The sequence below is a fragment of the Corvus moneduloides genome, chromosome 1, assembly GCF_009650955.1.
Source record: "Corvus moneduloides isolate bCorMon1 chromosome 1, bCorMon1.pri, whole genome shotgun sequence".
In the NCBI taxonomy this organism is placed as follows: Eukaryota; Metazoa; Chordata; class Aves; order Passeriformes; family Corvidae; genus Corvus; species Corvus moneduloides.
Window position 1 is genome coordinate 64,256,775 of NC_045476.1, and position 20,696 is coordinate 64,277,470.

The following is a 20,696-nucleotide window of genomic DNA, read 5'->3' on the forward strand; positions in this document are numbered from 1 at the left end:
ATTGAGATTGGAAAAGACTTTTAAGATTAGTACAATCACTAGCCTTACACTGCCAAGCCCACCACTAAACCATGTTCCTAAGCATCATATCTATGTATCTTTTCAATACCTCCAGGGATGGTGACTCCACTACTTCCCTGGGGAGCCTCTTCCAATTCTCAACCATCCTTCAGTGAACAGATTTTTCCTAACATCCCATCTAAATCTCGTCTGGCACAACCTGAGGCCGTTTTCTCTTGTCCTTTCTCCTGTTAGCTGCCAGAAGAGGCTGACTCCCACCTCACCACAACCTCCTTTCAGGTAGCTGTACAGTGATAACGACTCCCCTGAGCCTCCTTTTCTCCAGGCTAAACAATCCCAGCTCCATCAGCCACTCATCAATCTTGTGTTCCAGAACCTTCACCAGGTTTGTTGCCCTTCTCTGGATTCAGTCCAGGACCTCAATGTCTTTCTTGCAGCATTGCCCTTTAAGTCAGTAACCAGGTAACACTGTAAGCACTTTGGACCTTCTGGTTTTCTCCCTGCATAACCTCAGCATCTTTGCAGTCCCCATGAGTTGCCTGCTGGTCCTTCAATAGCCATAAACTCTCATTTTCTTTCCTGAATTCCTCTGGTGGTGCATCTCCCCATCCATCCTCGGGCCTGCTCTATGATCTCAGGAGTTCCTGATAAGCCTTGACCAAACCAGTTGGGCAGTGAAATGTCCCTTGATGGTAACAGGAGCTGTTGCACAGTAAAGGTGGGAGCGACACTGACTGTATCAGGATCATCATTTGCCTGAACAAGGTGGGGAACAATGGATAATCAGTTATTTCCTAATAATCGGCTATTTCCTGACAGCCTTGGAACACCATTTGCCTGAACTGTAGCCTAAGTGAAATGTTACCACTGTTACTGGATGGGGTTTTTTGGCTTTTTTTTTTCAAAAAGCAGTTACCAATGTGGGTTATGGACATGATGGAAACTTACTGATGGCTAAAGCAAATCATCTTGCAATCCTATGAAGAGTGGTCCTAAGTGAGGCCCTTTACAGTGCCCTGATTGCAGTGGGCTGCACCAGCTCTTCCCTCTGAGAGGGATGTCTCTCAGAGCTTGCAAACCCTCAAGTTTGTGATAGTCTAAAGACTTGTCAAGGATGAGGCCTATGCTGACACCCCCCACTCCTCAAGGCTCAGCCCTTGCCTGTGGAGAAATGCAAGGGACTCGATGTATGCCACTTAAGGGGAATTTTTAACAGGCACCTTTGAACACATAAGCATGTAAACATCTCTGTGGCTGCATGCATGTTGTGAGTTGACTATAGTAGGAATGCCATTATCTAGAACCTATAATTAAGTCATATACTCGTATAATTGAGTCGTTACTCTTATAATTGTAGTAAATCCTATTGAACCACTTCACAAATGTTGAATTAATGACTAAGTACTGCTAAACTCTTTTGTACCCTTATATTTTTGCACCTGTATCCTTGGCACCCTGACTCTTCTGCATCCCCAGTTTCCATGTAAATCATTCTAACTTGTTGCTAATTCTAATTTCCTATGTGTGTTTCATCTATGCAGTAAGTAATAGAGAGAACTTTGCCTTTAAACTGTTGAGTTGCACTTCCACAAACTTATATTAAAACCTGCTTGTTGCCATTATCATCGATGGTGATTCTTTAGGTGGCCCAAACCACTCATTCACAACAGTTTGAGCCAAAGTTCTGCCAGGCTGGGCTCCTTCCCCATCGGCTCATCCTTTGGCACATGGGGACAACCTACTCCTACATCTTTTCTTTCTGAAAGCACTTCCAGCCCTCCTAGACATCTTTGCCCTTCAGGACTTCCCAAGGGACTCTGTCAACCAGTCTCCTAAAAAGATCAAAGTCATCCCTCCAGAAGCCCAAGGTGGCAGTTCTGCTGACCCCCTCCTTACTTCTCTGACAATCAAAAATTCTATCATTTCATGATCACTGGGCCCAAGACGGCCTCCAACCAGGACACCACCCACAAGTTCTCACTTTTCATGAACAACAGGTCTAGGAGAGCACCATCCCTAGTTGGCTCACTCGTCAACTGCCAGGAATTTCCCTTCCACACACTCCAGGAACCTCTAAACTGTCTCTCCTCAGCTGTACCGTATTTCCAGCAGACACCTGGTACATTGAAGTCCCCATGAAAACAACAGCTAGTGACTGTGAGACTTCTGCCAGATGTTTAAAGAATATTTCACCTGCCTCTTCATCCTGGTTGGGAGGTCTAGAACTGACTCACACCATGGTATCTGCCCTGTTGGCCTTCCCCCCTGATTCTTACCCATAAACACAACTGTATAGTCACCATCATCAAACTACACAGTGAAATGGTCCTTTGAGTGAATTTTTCCAAATGATGCTTAGTCCTGACGAATAGTTATGGCCTGCCATGCTGTTTGGAAGGTCATAATTATTAGCATCTTTAAGCAAACTCTGAAAAGAACCAACAGCCCAGATATTACTGCCACTATATGGCAGGCTTGGCATAACTAAAGGACCTATTGCTAACAATTTTAACTTGAACACAGGAGGATTCTGAAGTAAATTTAATGCAAAGATCCCAACAACATTTTCTTGAATTGACAGATCGTTTTTTCCACCTAAACACATAAAGCGTATCAACTAGCAATGACTTCCCCATCTGTTCATTCAGCAGATAAAGAAAAGCTGAAAAAAACATCTGCGGGATTAAGAAGAAATTCATAGACACTGTTGGACAAAACCTTGCTGACCAAATTCAACAAAGCATATTTCTACTGAACAACACTAACAAATAATTTTCTGAGCCACTTTATGGGCTTTTTTAGACTGGCAAGTGACAGACTCATCTCTATCTAAGTGATGTAAGATACACTGATTAGCCTGAACTGAACTCCTGGAACTACTATGCAGACACCTGAACTAGTTCTGAAAAAGCTTGATTATAGAGCATTTTTTGATTTACACATCAACTTATTTTGGCTAGGATCTTCCTCCACTTAGGCTGGATTGCTGTTGACATTACTACCATTACTTTATTTGGATAGAATTTGTATACAGAAAAGCCATGGCAGGTCAATTCAATCCAATCTGGGTGAAAATACAGGGACTCTGCTCTGGACTTCTCTATGCAAGAAAAGTCAGGAAGAAATGACATAATTGTGGGTTAAGCTTTAGCCACGGATTAATGTGAAATGCTGCCTGTGGAGAGAGAGTGAGCAGAGTTGCTCCTGTGCTTTAGACTTTACCTTATTTCTGCTTATTCTATACCAGTCTCCAGGGCAATGGAGAGAAACTTGCAGGACAGAACAATGCCAGCTACTGTCCTGAGAATGTTTTACTTGTGGGGCCCCCAAGTTATGTTCACACTGAAAAGCTACAACTGCTTAACTTGAAGATAATGAAAGCAAAAAAGAAGGTTCAGAAAGCAAAGCAAAACCCACAAGATGGTCAGCAACTACTTTCTCCAACAACGAGAAGATTTTAACCATGTTATCAGGGACCAGATCAATATAAAAAATAACTTGCCAAATTCATTACAAATTTAAAGGCAAGGAGAGATCACCTCATCATCTCACTTGGAATCAAGACCAGAAAACAATCTGAGAAAGCATGTCTTCAAGGTAGTGTACATTGTGGAGGAGAACATGAACACATAGCAGAGAAAGAGTCTGTGTATCAGACAAGTACCATTATCCACTTAAAGCTGTATGAAAACAGTGCAACCATAGGTAGGAGAGTCATTATTTCTGTGATAGCAAATCCATCTATTGAAAAAAAATTTTAATGAAGTATAAATAAACTATCAAAACAAACAAACAAAAAACTTTACTCTTTGTCACCACTTAAGAGTTCTTCTCCTAAAGTGGAAAAGATTTCTATGTTCTATTCAAGATTTCAGACCTAAAATATACAAAAGAATGTTATTTCAATAGCATTTCCCATTTTTACAGAGGTCATCAGAATGAGATTTATTATGAGATTTATTAACACTGTATCTTGTTGTATATTATCTGTGGGGAAGACAAGCACTTCCCTAGAAAACATCAAGAATTCCACATAAATGACACAAAAGACTAAGGATCCCTACCACACACAGTCCAACTTTATAACCGTTCTAGAGAACATGTCACAGAGCTGGCACACATTTCTTTAGTGATCATAAGACAGATCTTTCACACAGATCCAGTTAAACTTACTAAGTTTAGGTACAGGTTGCGTATCCCAAAACTGGTATTTACGTTTGGTAGCCTCATCAATATTCTTTGCTGGGCCTTGGCATGCAGAGAGCAGCTCCATCGCTCTCTGGATGTCTTGAAGCTTCTGCATTGGAATGGCTGGATTCTGCACACATAGACAAATAGAATAGGAAGCTTATTGAGTACATCTACTTTGTGAATAGTTGTACAAACGTTCATTTCTTTTACTGTTACCTATTCTTACATGTACTTTTCTCATCATGGCTAGTTTCGGTACAACGTTTGTAGACAGGAGGGTGGAAAAAAGTTAGGTGGGCAACAGGCAAGCAACTTCACAAAACAATTAACAGTTTTGAGTAGCATTTTCATTTAACCAAGAAACATCAACATTTTTAACACAAATATAGCAGCATTAAGGCAGAATACTGTACTGCAATAACAAATGCTTCTTATATTCCCTGTTCCCCTGGTAAAATACAACAAAATACCAAAAAAAGAGTCGGTTTAGGTATTTAACAATAAAGGTACCATTGGTACACATGGAGTTGTTTCAAGTTGCACTTTACACATACAGTATAAATATTTAAATTCTCTCTGGTTAAGCAGTACCTGAAGGTGCACTGATGTGCTACAAATACCTGGTTTTTAACCTTAGTTATACTGCCTTGTATTTGCTTGCAATAATTAGAGCAGATAACCCCTTTCTGCATCATACATGGAGGAGTTAACCATCTTGCTGCTAATGTCAACTGTGCCAACACTGATAACTAAAGACAATTTAAACTGAAGCGGACATACATAAAATAAACCCACTTTCCACTTAGAAGTCGAAAAATCTTTATAGAAAACTTATTTTAAAAGCATAAACCCAACTGTTTCTACATTGATCTGTTAAACCCTCACTTCTGATCACTCTGAATAAATGTAACAGAAATAAGAATTTTTCCTGCAAAGGACAGTACAGAAGAATAATGGTAACAGACCTCTGAATCTAAAGGGATTTTTCCCTCTCTCCTTTAAAATCTGTTTGTTTTTTTTTGTTATCTTCCTAATGGTAAGTCCTGTTCTGAGGCATACCAACAGCATGCTTGTGCTCAGGTTTCCCTAGACTGCAGTGCAATAATCCATCTGAAAGAATAGTCTCAAATGCACTGGAAAATTTTAAGCAATTCTGCACAGAGATTTCAAGCCAGACTTTTTTTTTTTACTGAAGAGCGATGGATTACTATTTCCATATTTCACTTTCTTTCTAAGACTCATGTGTTGAAAAAACACCATAAAATAAATGTAATAATGATGATAAAGCTTAATTTGGGTGATCAGCCTCTGGTATCCTCTATCACAAAAGGAGTAAAACTCTGTGCCTGGAGCTCAAGCAGCCCATCATTTACTGTTTATAATAAACACTTTTATTATCTAAATTAATGAAAGAAAATGCCTAATATTTAAGTATTGCAAATTTCACCTGTAACTGTGCCTTAAACACCTGTCAACCAAGTAACTGTGAATTAACATATTTACACACTTTAGAGCTACACTGTTCCAGCCTAAAAAGCCTATCTTATTTCTAGATCAGGATAACAGAGACATAAATTACTAATGCCATTAGATAAATTCAGAAATCTCATCATGAGAGAACATAATGAAATCACACATAAATGTTTTAAAGTCTCTAATATGTCTTCTACATTAAAAAAGCAGAAAATCTAAAAAAAAAAAAAGGTCCTAAGAAAGTCTTACTAGCAAAATAGTAAAGTAAGAAGTTAATGTTCTACTAAACAGACCATGGCTAGGGACATCAGGAGGAATACCCTTTAATTTCAAAACATTCAGAGATTGGCCTGACTAAGAAGTTTACTTTCAACACTTTCTGTTTTCCTTTAATAGAAAGCAAGGAAAACCTACACAGAACTTCATATAAATTAGAAAAACAAAAACCAGCTCTTTTGTTTAATTTCAATTTAGGGCAAATATCTCTTCATAGCACAAGATGGCCCTGTTGTGCAATGGGGCTGAGGTATAATATGGTATTTTTGTCTCAGTTTTGTTGATGACCTCAGGCCTTTGATGTTCTTGTGCACTGTAGCAGTCTGTGAGACTCCCATTAACCACAGCAGGAGAAAAAGTTAGGGACTGTTGAGTAAAATAATCATGCACAGGTCCCTGAAAACAGACCAAATGCATGTGAGGGTGCTGAGGGAACTGGCTTATGTTAGTGCAACTAACATCTATTAAGTTTAAAATAGCAACTAGTGGAAGTTTCCTATAAATGGATAAAAGGAAATGTCACACCCATTTTCAAGAATGCAAGGGAGAGGATTTTGAGGACTCAGGGGTCAATATTGTCTAATGATCTGGACTTGACAAAGAGCACTTTCTCTGCAAGTGCACAGATGATACCTAGCTGGGAAGAATGGTTGATATGCTGGACCACAGAGCAGCTATTCAAAGCTACTTTGACAAGCTGGAAACAGAAACTTAATCAGTTTGACAAAGGCAAATGCAAAGTCCTCCATCTGGGTTAGAAGAGGCCCGCATGGACTGGCTAGAAGGCAGCTTTGAAGAAAAGAACTTGGAGGTCCTGGTTGGCAGAGGGCTGAACATGAGCCAGCAGACTGCTGGCCAGCAACAGACAGCTGCATACCCAGTAGTACCAGTAAGACTTGCCAGGAAGTCTTCCCCTTTATCTGGCACCCCCGAGGTCACATCTTACCGTTTGGGGTTCTCCATTACAAGGAGAACATTGACAGAGTGTTGCAGGTTCACTGGAGGGCACCAAGATAAATGGGGGGCTGAAGCACATCACACACAAAGAGAAGATGAGAGACCTTGGTTTGTTCATCCTTAAGAAGAGGAGGTTGGGGGAGTAGGAGAAATCTTATTACTGCCTAATGGGAGGGCATAAAGAAGGCTGAACCAAATCTTTTCAGACAAGCACAATGATGGCACAAGAAACAAAGGAGACAAGTTGCAAACCGGTAAAATCCATTTAGATATAAGGAATTACTATTTTTTTAACCAAAACTGTAGTCAAACACTGGAATAAGTTACAGACAAAGATCGTGGAGTCTCCATCCTTGGAGACCTAGACTCTGATCTAGGCCTGAGCAAACTGGTCTAGCTGGATCTGCTCTAAGCAGGAGGTTGGTCAAAAAACCTTCACATGTCCCTTCCAATCTGTTACTCTGTAGCTAGACTGTGTAGGCCACTAGTGTCTACAATAATGACTGATAATATTGCAGATACAGCGAACTTTCTTTGTGGCAGTGTGGATAGTCTACATCACTGGAACTTGACACAGGGAGAGATGGAAGTCTTGTGAGACGGGCAGTGAAGTGTCCCCAAGGTCACAGTAAGGATACAATGGTAACAAGCATTCATTGCTATGATTACACTCACACCAGTGTTCAAAAGGTCTACTATCACTACTATCACATATAAGGAAGGCAGAAGCCAAGGAGACTCACTGTTCTGCTTTACTCATCTCCAGACTGGTACATGCGTTTACAAACTCATGTGACATCAAAATCCTTTTTCAAAATCATTTTCAATGAGTTCAGGGGCCCCACTGAGTTCTACCTGATGATCCTGCATATATTCTCTTAAAGGTAAGGTGTACAGTGTCATTCTCCTCTGAAATATGCTCTTTTCAACCAAGAGCAAGCAAATGCTAAAAGCCTGTTACCTACAATAAATTTTACATAGCACAAGGAATACAAAATCCAAATATTACTTGAGTGGCAGACAAAATAAGTACATTTTTCCACACTGATCCAGATCAGCAGTCTAAGATGCTTTAAAAAAATCTAAAACAGAATAGTCGTCTAAGATAGACCCGCAAAACAGCAGAGAAGGCAAAATAACTCCCCAGTCAATGCTGATGCATTTGTGGCTAGAGGAAAGTGGAAGCCATATAAGAAGAGTAAAGTGGTTTAGCTGCCTAGAGCTTGAAAGAAAGACTTCTATAAGAACTTTTTTCTTATGCCAATAAAATAGAAAATTTTATAACATTGCTAACAGACTGACTAAACTTCTTGTGTCAGTAAAATAATCATGAACAGTGCCACTCCAAGTATACAACTTAGAACAAGGATCGGCTTCCACATTTGCTCAACACATCACATCAGAGAAATGGTGTGCAAGACTACAAGGTGCAGGACTAAAATCTTGCACATGAAAACAAAAAAACCATGAAGCAGCTTCCTCAGTTAGATGCAACATATGGAACAGTAAGCTTGGTCAGCAGAAAATCAAGGAACTCATAGGATACCACAGCAATTAACTATGCCTTTATGTTAACATGAAAATTTACCTCGTGCCAGTTGTAAGAGTGTGAAGTTCCTTGCATTTGCAGTCTTCCTGTATTACCAGTTCATGACACGTGTTTTACACAAAGGCGGTATCAAAAACATGTGGCAAAGAAGTACTCAAGATCTCTCTACATATTATAAAGTGTCCCCTGTGCCAAATGTGCCCATTCAAAGCAATCAGGGTAACACAGAGAAGATCTAAAGGGACAACACAAAAATCTATCACTATGCCAATGAGCCAGAACACAACTTTTTTCCCCCTAAAATTAGTTGGTGGCCCCAATGTACTTGACAAATCTTACAGGATGAAGATTACTGTTGGTACAATGGTGTAAAATTCTCCACAGTAATCTGATAAAGCAAATATAACTACCTCAATATGCTCAATGGTCCATAGACTTAAGTTTTACAAACTTTAGTTCTCGGACTCAGATTTTTCTTGAGATAAAAGCTGTATGCTGAAAAGCCACCACAACACGTTATTCACTGCTCATTCAGAACATGCTAGACAAATGCACACACACAATGCTATTTTATCATAAAATCCACAAGGACTGTACGTTCCCTCAAGTAATTCTGCTTTCTTAATTATAGTGGAGGCCTTTCCAAGCAAAAGAAGTTTCTTCAGCCTGTATCTTCATGTTTGAGATTACTGCATTGCTGCTTACTTGCCCCAAAGAGACTGCTTAGCACAGCAGGCCCACCTTCCCTCCTGCTGCTGCTGCTGAGAGAGCTTTATGCTGCACAAGTGACCAAAACTGCACTAAGCCAAGTTAGGTGGTGGCTAAAAACTAAAGGCCATTCATCAAATACAAAATCTATTTAAAAGCATTACCACCGCAGATTATGATTCCATGCAACGAGGCTGTCACTAGCCCGAGTTCTAACTGCTCAAAGAGAAAGACAAAACAACTCCTCCCCTGCCTTTCTCACAGTACACCACCGTGGTGGTGACAACAGCTCTGAAAACACCAGGTCTTGCCTTGCTTCTGTCTGATCAGGACAGGAACCATTTGCTTAATTTTCACACACTAAGGCAGAACTACCAACTTGCTTTTACAACAAGCGACACGCAAATTAAAATTAAATTAGAAAGCAAGCACAAATTAAAACAGAACCAGGCTCTCACTTTTGAAGGCTGTTGAATTTTAATCTCCTGGGAGTCAGATGCAGAATCTGATTTGGTGCCTCCAGAATTTGGTTTCTCCTTTTTTCTCTTCTGCTTCTTTTTCTTCTTCTTCGCTCCCAAATCCCCTCCAGGACTTCTGCCAGAGATTCAAAGAATGTGCAATGAGAAAAATCAATACCACTGAGTCTAAAATTTTTAAAAAGTTAAATATGGAAAACCCAGCAATTTGATATGAAAAATCTAACAGTAATTTGAACGTGAAAAAAAGGCAGCGGAAAGAAAGGAAGGAAGGGGGAAACTGAGAGCATTGATGAAAAACTTCCTTCAAGTGCTGTCTAATTTGTTTTATACTCTGACACCAGCACAACCAGGCATTTTGACATACTCATGTCAAATTGTGACACTACATAGGAGCCAGCTCTTCTTCAGACTGTTACCCAGCACAAACACAAAACAACCAAATTCAACAGTTTGGAGGAACACAGGAAAGTGTGGGAACTGAGGAAAGTAACCTCCTTGGAAACTCAGTAACTACTAGTGGCCCAATACTTTTTCCCCTTCATGCTGAACCATGAGGCACATCTGAATTTGAGAAGAATCCAGGTGAAAACATTCTGTTTTCAGGAAATCTTGTTTGTAACTTAAGTGGCAATGAAAGTCTTGCTGAAATCCCAGTAAGAGACAACATAAAACTAACCAAATATTTGTGCTTTGAAACAATAAGCACAAAGGGGTTAACTTTAATTAGAAAGCCCCAACAACAAAGTAAACATTGCACTTGCAGATTCTGATATATTTTTACTATTGATAATATAAGTTCTTTCTTCTTAAAGGAGATTTAACAAATAATTGAGATATAGAAACAAGATTAGATGAGAATTTGCAAAGTGTGGGTGGGATGTGTTGGCAACTCTCAGACAGAAGAAAAATACAGAGGCAATGAGTCAGTTAACACTAAATTGTCTTCAAGAGGCTAATCCCTCAGCAAAACCATATGCAAATAATGGAACTGAAGACAGATATCTAGAGTTTGGAGGGCTTGGGTGTTCTTCACTGGAAAAGAAAAAAGTCAGTGCAACAAACAATTGTTTCTTTTAATCCTGGAGGGGGGAAAACCCCAGTTATCATACTGACAAACAAAAAAGAAAGAAACTCAGAAGAACATAACTAAAGTTATTAAGATCAACACATTTGCAAGGAGCATATTATTTGCTGTAACGCGCTCACTTTCAAGATTATGATGACAAGTCTTAGCACCTATACCTTGTCTGAGCTGATGTTGTCAAGAAAACACCCTCCCTCCAGCTGGGAGGCCCAAAGTCTGCTATTAACCAAACAATGCAACTAAGCAAAGACTGATTTTTGTCAGATCATTACTGGACTTTAGAATAGTCTGTAGGGAAAGATCAATCTCAAGAAGCCCTTAACATTCAAAGTTACACTGGGTAACACTCCCAGAAAGAGAGAGTTGTAAATGTCGCAGCCTCTAGAACAAGACCAAGTTCTTACTCAATGGACAGCAGTAGAGAGACCAAACACACTGGAGAGATAAAAGAGTTTGATTTACTAGAAGGCTGCAGAAACAAAAGATGGACTTGAGTAAGTGACACAGGGAGAAAACCGTTTGTTGCAGAATAAGCATACTGCCTTACCACCTACATGATCCACAATGAATCACAATTTCATTGAATCATAGCACTTAGGTTGGAAAACACCTTTAAGATCATTGAGCCCACCATTAACCCAAGTTCACCTCCAAACCATACCCCTCAGTGCCACATCTACACACGTCTTTTCAATACCCCCAAGGATGGTGACTCAGCCACTTCCCTGGGGAGCCTTTACCAATGTTCAACAACCCCTTCAGTGAAGATATTTTTCATCATATTCCATCTAAATCTCCCCTGGTGCAAGTTGAGGCCATTTTCTCCAGTCCTGTCACTTTTTACCTGGGAGAAGAGGCTGACCCTCACCCGGCTACCTCTACAACCTCCTTTCAGGTAGTTGTAGAGAGCAATGAGGCCCCCCTGAACCTCTTTTTCTCCAGGTTAAACCACCCCAGTTCCCTCAGCCGTTCCTCACAAGGCTTACTCTTCAGCCCCTTTACCAGCCTTACAACCCTTCTCTGGACATGCTCCAGCACCAGTTTTGAGGGCAGTGAAAGGGTCAAAACTGAACCCAGGATATACCAGTCCAAGTACAAGGGTACGATCACTGTCCTGGTCCTGCTGGCCACACTCTGTCTCATACACGCCAGGATGCCATTGGCCTTCTTGGTCACCTGGGCACAGTACTGACTCTCCAATTAAGATAATAAAATTTACATCTATCTGAAGGCCTGTATACCAAGCTGACATTTTGCACAGAATTTAAACCCAGAACAGACCCAAAAGCCTGGCAAGAGGTTATAAATACAAAAGAGTAAAACCACACACATGTATACAAGACCTAGGACTTCACCACCTCTATCTGGCAAAATTGAGATAAAAATATTAGGGAAAGTGATTTAATCTTTGCTCAGTTCATTTAATGAGGTATTTTTTTACTTTCTGCAACTGTCCACAAACTTGTCTTTCCCTCTAACACCTCACATAAAACAAACAAATGATGCCACCATGTCCCTGAACTGGCTCCCAAGGGCTTCCGTGTTGAACATCAGGCTATTCAGAGTTCCAGCAAAACCCTGTTTCCTGAACAGACACCCTCAGCAGGCACTGAGTCCCGAGCTGCAGCAGTGCAGTTCACTTGTCTTCTTGTCTTTCAGGAGGAATCTGGCATCACATACACCACAGGGCAATTTTGCTCACTAGGATTACTTGAGGGTCATGTTTACTTAGTTTGGTGAAATAATGAACAATTGTACTAAAGAAAAAAGTTTGCAGCTATGGAAAAAAATCAGCTTTGCCCAGCTTTACTAATGTTATCCCCAGTCAAACCATACTTCTACCAGGACAATCTTAGTTTTTTCTTTGACCAATTCAAGACCTTTTTTATACAGAAATGCATATTCTTCAGCTGGGAAAGAAGGAAGACAGAAGTGAATTGCTGTAAAATATATGTGGCGTTTAAAACTACACTACTTGCCTTTTAATTTTTTTTTTTTTTAATCTTCCAAAATCCCAGTCCTTAGTTTATGACCTTCAGGTTTAAATCTTTCACACTGGCCATTGCAAAATAAATACCGGTATCTTTTTCTGACAGGTTATCCAGGGATCATTCCAACCAGTTATTTATGCACAGTCTCCTGCTTGGGTCAGTTTATTTTTTACTGTTACAGTCCACACAATGTAAAAAGAGGATTTAAATAGAGTTCTACTCATCCTACTATTTAGGCACGCTTGCTACCCAGATATTTGGCAGCAGGCAGTGCACAGGAACTTCTACTCAGTAAACAGGTTTGTCCAACACAAGTTAGAACCAGAGATATCAAGCAAATTAGGGCAGAAGCAAAACCAAAACATCTCAGGATTTTTTGTCCTTTTCACACTCTGCCTTGAAAAGAACTGAAAGGCTCTAAAACTGGGAGTGAGAATGGCTTGGAAGGGAGGAACTTTGTTGCTCAACTTGTAGTAATTGCACTGGACTTAACAGCACAAAGGATATGCAAAGGTAACAAGATTAAAACCAAAGGCTCCTATTAAAAGCTTCTCTCTGACATTCTTATGTGCTGCCTAAGATCTGAGTTCTCCTCTGTCTGGTCAAATACACCTATATGATGACACTCAGAAGCTGGGAAAAAAAAAAGTTTCCCATTTAAGAGTGAAATCTCTCTTTCCAAACTAGCCTGCTAGTGTAAAGTGACACAACTCTGAGCACAGGTCCCACGCGGGAAGCAGAAAAACAATACAGAATTCAGGGTGCTGCCACATAAAGTTGGCAGGTCAGGAAACATGACCTTTTCATGCATCAGACAACACATCTGCCCCGGTCCAGCCTGCCACATAAACCACAGCAGAATATACCAAGAAAACCATTCAGTGTTAGACTTGGGGAAGATTTTGACTGTGTCAGTCTAGGAGACGTGCTTATACCACGAGAACTTTATTGACAGGAGGGCAAGTCTATACACAGAGGTTCAACTATATGTAAGTACAGGCACAGTCTAAGATATTTTTAACTGCACCTACAATGACAATTTTGTCAGTCTGATGAATAAGAAAAAGGTGAGGCCAGCATAAAAGTGACATGCAAATCAAAATTCAGTTGAGGCAAAAGAAGGGTCAAAAGACCTTATTCTGCCCCAGACAGACTTAACCTTGCCCCAGAAACAGGCTGTGGATAGGACTCCGAGATAGACACTTAGGCCTACAGTTTTATGATTTTGTCTGCAAGTCACAAATGCAAGCCCATGATCCCACCCACATACCTTTCCACTTATGTACACACATCTGGTGTTTTGCATAGATGTGGAAAAAAAACCCTTTTGCTTTTCCCTGCATGTGGTGGTGTTTTGGTTGGGTTGGGTTTTTTTAAACTGAAAAATGGGAATACTTACTGCATTTGGGGAGAAGTGTGGAAAAGGTGGAGAAACTTACTTTATGAGGCTCAGAGCAAATCCATGAAAAGCTGAGATGGAAAAATCAGGAGGAGCGCGACAATTAACCTGTTCAAGTGGTCAAACTGTTTTGGCTCCCTTGGTTTGAGATTATCTTTCTCGCTAATTGTCATTTTAATTTCCTGTTTGAATACTAAATTCGGCTTTAGCAGAAACAGCCTTTTGTAATATCAACATCTGTTTTAAGTTACATGGAATGGTAATCTTAAGTTAGCGATTTCTCAAATTTAAAACCAAACATATACTTCAGATGTTTATTTTTAAACTGCAATGGCCTGTGTGGGGTTCTTGCCTTCACAGTACTTCTCTCTCTGTGAGTGAGGCTGCAAAGCTACATTTCTGAAGACATTACACAGATCTTTTTGATCACAAAAATCAGGTCTCATGTATATGGACAAAACCTCAAAAAATTTCAAAGCAGTATTATTTATACTGGGGCTGTCCTCGATTCATAAAGAAAATGGATGTTTAGGTGCAAAAGGCTTTCTCATTGCTGTGTAAAACTACCACCACTCCAAGACAATACAGAAAGGTCCTGACCAGAAGGGTCCATGCCCTTCAAATTCCACTTACTAACAAACTACCATTACAAAGCATCTCTCTGCACGAAGATTTAATTTGTATACATTTCGATACTTAAAAATGCAAGGTTTTTAGCAAGAAAACCTAGCAGCAATAGGTTAATACCTTAAACGCTAACCCAAGCAGTATTCCCCAGATCTCCATGTTTCCTCTGCCTCCCCCTTCAAGTCTGTACTCCAAGATGTAAAACTCACCTGCTAAAACCAAGCACTGCTTCCACTACCTTAAAAATATTTCTTTTTTAAATCTAAAAGTAGTATTCATTATAAAGTTGGCCTTTTTTAACAATAATCACGGGGTATACTACTAAAACATTCAAAGCAAATAATTTGTGCGGGCTGGAGGAGTTGTTTAAAGGTCATACCTTTTTCTCATCTGTTTACTAAATGTTTTGTGCCCAAGGCCTTTCTGGAAATGAGCATAAGGAGCTATTTAGAATGAACTGAGACACCTTATAAGGCTGGGCTTAGCAGGGTGGATCCAGGTGCAACAAATACATTTTTTCTACATACACACTAAAAAAGATATTTTGTAAACCACACTATTACAATACAGAACAAATACAGCATAATGCATCCAGCAGGAACAAACTACAGAATAGGAAAACAGTAATGAGTCACACAACATACATAATCCTGCATCTAAAAAACAGGAGCAGAATCAGAGGACAAAGACATTTGCACAGTTGAGAGCTATAAAATGGTTATTTTCTGCTGCACTCATTCAATGCTCAGGCACATCAAAAACATGCAAATTAAAAGAAAACAACCCAACAACAAAAAAGTCATATATATATATATATATATATATATAATACATGTTTTTGTGTGGGCAGTATTCTAAGGACCTATTTTCAAATGTCAAGAAACATCTTGAAAGTAACTTAATTTACATGGCACTCCAATAGAGACTGACACACAATATTCTGTCTCCTTCTAAAAAAGTGCAGGTTAAAATAGCATGAGATTAAATACTGATCTGCAGCAATAGAGACCATGCAGTATTTAGCAAGACAGTTGACAAAGTCACAGTCTCAAGTAGTTGGACTGCTCAGAAATTGCTTAAGTATATAAAACCTAATCTAAAAGCTCAAAGCAAACTTTAAAGCTACTTCAAGAATTAATATACAATGACAGGGAGAAAATGGGGAATAATTAATTAGGCTCCTATTTCTACGGGTTAATCTCCCAGATCAAGAGTAGATCTTGCATGCTCTACTGTGAGATTTTTCCTTTCATTTGCTGGAATCTGTTTGAATATTTCAGCCTGCAGACAAAGAGCAGCAAACAAGATTTTTCAAAAATTACCGGAAAATAAAGTAATTCGAAAGTCAGTATTAGACTTCATGCAGCAGATACTAACACTTAAGAAGCTTTTTCGGCTGGAATGATCTACCACTAATTTAACTAAACTTCGTATTACTTGAAAGCATTCACTTTCTTATTCAAAGATGAATAAAGCAGCTTTTTTGGAAATACTCATTAAAATACATTTGGGATATTCAACAAAAACAAGTTTTGGGGAGAAGACCATACAGGCTACAGCTGGTGTCCCTCAGAGCGCAGCGAGACCCGTGCTGGCGCAGAGCACCAAGCTGTGATTCAAAACACACCAAAGTGCAATTCTTTGTTCCCTGGCCGCTCCTTACATACACTCGGCTCGCTGTCACAGCAGCCCGAGCACAGCCACACGCAGTGCTACGCTGCAGAGGGCAGCTACAGCCCGGGCACGCACACAAACAAACAGGAGAGGAAACTGAAGTAGGATTCAATCCAAATGAATTCTGGACAGGCATCACCTAGCTATCAAACAATCCCAACTAGGATGCCAGGTCGTTCCTATGAAGAACAATAAATAAGTCTCTACTCTCAGCGCTTTACTTTCACATATTTGGGAATCACCAGCTGTGACATATTTACTGAAACAAATGTAACAAAAGCCCCAAGATAATAAAACGATATTTTATCCCTTTCAATATCCCAGATTTATATTACTCTAATTATTTCTGATGCAATTATTTTAGTGTGCATGCCATTAACTCAATGACAGAGCATCAAGCATCAAAGTTTTCCCCTTTCCTGCCTTCTAAACAAGTCAGCCCTCCAAAGTCTCTCAGATTTCTCTTGCCACATTTATGATTCAACCAAATCCTAGGGGCAGGAGACAACAAACAGTGTACATCCTCAAACATCAAGCACCTACAGAAAGGCTCTCAAGCAGATCAATCACAAATTCACGAAGAAGATATTTGTGTAGCACTGTATAGATTAACCTAGTTCTATTTTAGGTTACTCCAGACACTCCTAGCTGCGACAACAAAGCGCCTTCTCTGCAATCACGTTTCTTACCCCCCAAAAAAAGGAAAAAAAAAGTGATTTTAAATGAAGCAGACTTCTGAAACACATCCCTCCCACTCCCCTGGCCAAAAGCCCGCAGACTAAGCCAGACCCTTGGCACCTCGTGCCCAGAACGGAGCCACACCGCAGCCAGCCCAACACCTGGTCGGGTGCCAGGGGCCGCAGCTATGCTGGCTGCCGCTCCCATCAGCTCCCCAGGCAACTGGAGACACCGCCTGATCCTCAGCGTGGGAAGATCTGAGACGCGAGATTAGCGGAGAAGGAACTACAACCAGACAACAGCGTCTGCCCCGGCTAATGCCGCGGTGAAACACGCGCTCTCCTCTCCGCAGCGTGTGGATCTGGAGGTACCATCTCTTTGCGGACAATGGGGTGACGGTGAGCAGGAGTGTCCTGCAGGACAGGCAGACACAGATGATGCCCGGACCGGACCCCGGCCGGGAGGGGAGTCGTGGCGGTGGGTTTGAGATGTGGATGTACGCGGGGCTTGCCCGGTCAGCTGGAACCACCCGAAACCACCGGGGGACAGGGGGGCACCTCCCCGCTACGGGGGGCTTCCTGACGGCCCAAAAATACCCAGAAACACCTCCAAGCCCTCAAAGCGCCAACAAGGCAGGATTTACCCTCGCTTTTCGACAAGATTTCAAGGCCGATGTCCGAGACGGGGAAGTGCCAGCCCCGCCGCCCCCTCACCTCGGGCCGGGGCCCGGCCTCCCGCCTCTCCCCTCACGGGCAGAAGGGCGCGGGGCTCCGGGCCGGGCGGCAGGGCCGTCCCACGCCCGCACGCTGCAGCGGAAGGCGGCCCGGGCTGGGGCCGCTCGGCCGCGGGCGGCCCGGCGCAGGCGCCGCGGATGAGCCGAGCCGGGCCCAGCCGGGCCGCACAGGCCACTCGCCAGCGGGCAGGAGCGCCCGCCACACCAGCCCCGCCGAGGGACCTGCGCCGGGCATCAGGGGAGCCCGGCCCGGAGCACCTCCAGCCCGGCCTCTGCCGCGGCGGAGGACACGGAGCTGCCTTCCCGAGCCGTTCCCGTTCCCCCAGCGCGCCCCTACCCCTTGGCGTGCTCGGTCTCCTCCTCATTGTCGCCGTCTATGCCGCAGGTGTCCTGGTCATCCAGCTCCAGGCTCTGCTGGCTGGCCGCGGACTCGCTGTCCTCCGCCATCACGGGGGAAGGAGGGAGGGGAGGGGCGGGGGAGCCTGTGAAAGAACCGGGGCGCACGGGCAGACGCGGTCCGGAGCAGCTCCCTCTAGCTGCGGTCCTTCCCCGCGCTAAAGCCTGGGGACGAGGAGGAGGCGGCGGCCGCCGGGGCTGCCCGGCCGCTCCCGCCACCCCGTGGGGACTGGGGCGGGGCCGTGCGGGGAGCGCTGCGCGCCCTGTCCTGCCCGGCCCTTCCCTGTCCTGCCCGGCCCTTCCCTGCCCTGCCCGCCCCAACAACACTCGGGCGGTGCCGCCGCTGGGTCCGGCTCTGCACTGGCCCCTTCATGCCGACATCCACACCGCTTCCCCCCCGGCCTTCCATGGGACCCGGGATCCCCTCCGTGGGCGCTGCCCCCGCAGCCGCGGGAGCCCGAGCGCAGCCTCGGCGTGTCTGTCCCGCGGAGCCCTTTGGGCCGGGCCTGCAGCTGCCGGGCCTGCAGCTGCCGGGCCTCGGCAGCATCGACGCGCGTTCTGCCGCTCCCCGTGTTTCCTTCTCTCACCATAAACACTCGGACGCCAAAGTTATTTTCATACGTCTCCTTAGAGCTTTAGTAGTGACTCTAGGTTTGCTGCTAGATGTAGACAACATACCCAGTTGCTTATGGCAACAAATTGGAAGAAAGGAAGAGAGAAATGCAAATAAATTACTTCAGATGTAGCTCTGCCTTGCTGCTCCCACTACTGTTAGCCACCAAAGAACAGAGCAGTGTCTAGGGGACCCACCACACCACCATAAATCCCAGCTTTCTGCATCTTTCCCCATTCTACTTCTCCTCCCAGGTTCTGTCTTTCCCCCGTTTTCCATAACAGAGGCAGTCATGGGTCTGTCATGGCCACACAAAATTAACCTGTGTCTAACAATTCAGAGATGCTTTGGGCCACCTCAAATGTATGTATGACTAGAGGCCCAGATCCACAAATGGACTTTGCCATTGCTGTGTTTAACTTTTTCCCAGTTGACTCCCAGGGGAAACTCCAGGACTTAAAATGAAGCTCTATGAACAAAATTTGCTGCTGGTGGAAGCTGCTGAGGCCACCAGGGCAATTCCAGCATGGTGGCTGGTGGGCACTCACAGCACTTGCTGTTTTCCCAAAGCCTTTGGTATTTCTACAAGCTCCATGCTAGAAAACCTGGAGTTGAATGATAATGATTTGTACCTAGGAAAACAAATAAAGAGCAACGTGTGTTAAGTATTTGAACTGTCAGGATTTCCAGGGTCATATCAAGCTTTCTGGATGAGAATCAGAATTTCTGAGTGCTTGGTTGGCAGCACTGCCAACCACCACATTAAAACATAAGAATAGGGTGCATCAGCTGTAATTTCTCCTTATGTCCACTGCACCCTTGAAAGTAATTTAATGTGAGGAAGCTATTGCTTCTGCCCTATTTGATTTAAGGCGTTGATCTGGATTACTTTATTCCATTTTTGATTTAAGGTGGTGTCATATTATGCTCTAGCATATATTGCAGGTGACATGTCAAGTAAAAGATCTCACTGGCCAAGTAGAAGAAAGCTAAATGTCCTTCCAGCTGTCAAACTCTGAACCTCTCTCTACTGAGCACCAGCCTGGGGCTGCTCTGTGTCCCACTGCATTTGGTCCTTTAACAGCTTGAGTTGCCACAGGAACTTGTGATTCAAATGCATAAAATGGAGTCTGTAATTTACACTTGGCCAAGTATGACCTCTCAGGGTCAAGCTGTCACTGTAGTTCAGAGGAAAAATGTTTCTATCATGTCATTACAGTTTGAAATTACCTTTAGGAGTAAACCTTCATTCAGTTGTAATGCGAGGGAGAGAAAGAAAATCTCAAAACAAAGGCACAATACCCAATAGTTCTCAGTAAGAAAAAGCAATTGTAAACAGTTGTCTCACAGCCTGGGGAGAAGTTAATCCAGTGATTACGAATGATTTTTTTCCCCTCATAATAATGTGTAAGAGAAAGTGAAGAACAGTATGTCAATGACTAAACAGCTGTATTGAATCACTGTGTTGAAGAAGCTGTAGATATCACCATCTTGTGTCCTTTACCACAATTTTCCTCACTTCATTGAGACAGAGTACAGGAAGCCTGGATCCTGACTCTTCTTGCATTTCATATTGTCAATTAAAGAGGCAATATGAATCTCTCTCAGCAAGTTAGCCTGTTAGGCATTCTCCCTGGAAGGGGGAGTGTAGCTGCAGAATGGCTGCTATTCTGTACGTCATAGCATATGTGAAGAATAACCTTACGCATAGTGCAGTTGATATCCTGAGATTATTATCCAGGTTCGACTGTTGCAAGGCCAAATGACAGCATTGGAATGTGCTTTGCATTTCATGAAAATGCAACTTCTGCTAATGCCACAAGTAGAGAAGTTCACCAGAAGTGAGA

At 42.5% G+C, this 20,696-nt stretch overlaps 1 protein-coding gene across 2 annotated transcripts in view; it reads right to left on the reverse strand.

Moving 5' to 3' along the window:
- NMT2 (N-myristoyltransferase 2) overlaps window positions 1-18,382 on the reverse strand; it is a 35,275-nt gene extending 16,893 nt beyond the window's left edge. The window contains exons 1-3 of one of the 2 annotated variants that reach the window (XM_032113122.1): window positions 18,178-18,382; window positions 9,634-9,769; window positions 4,195-4,339 (exon numbers count right to left, since the gene is read on the reverse strand). In XM_032113122.1, the coding sequence (XP_031969013.1) occupies window positions 4,195-4,339; window positions 9,634-9,769; window positions 18,178-18,287 (391 nt within the window). In that variant the 5' untranslated portion in view covers window positions 18,288-18,382. The remainder of the gene's footprint in view (window positions 1-4,194; window positions 4,340-9,633; window positions 9,770-18,177) is intronic. The other variant, XM_032113132.1, reaches the window with a different exon arrangement.
- Between the last annotated feature and the right edge of the window lie 2,314 nt (window positions 18,383-20,696).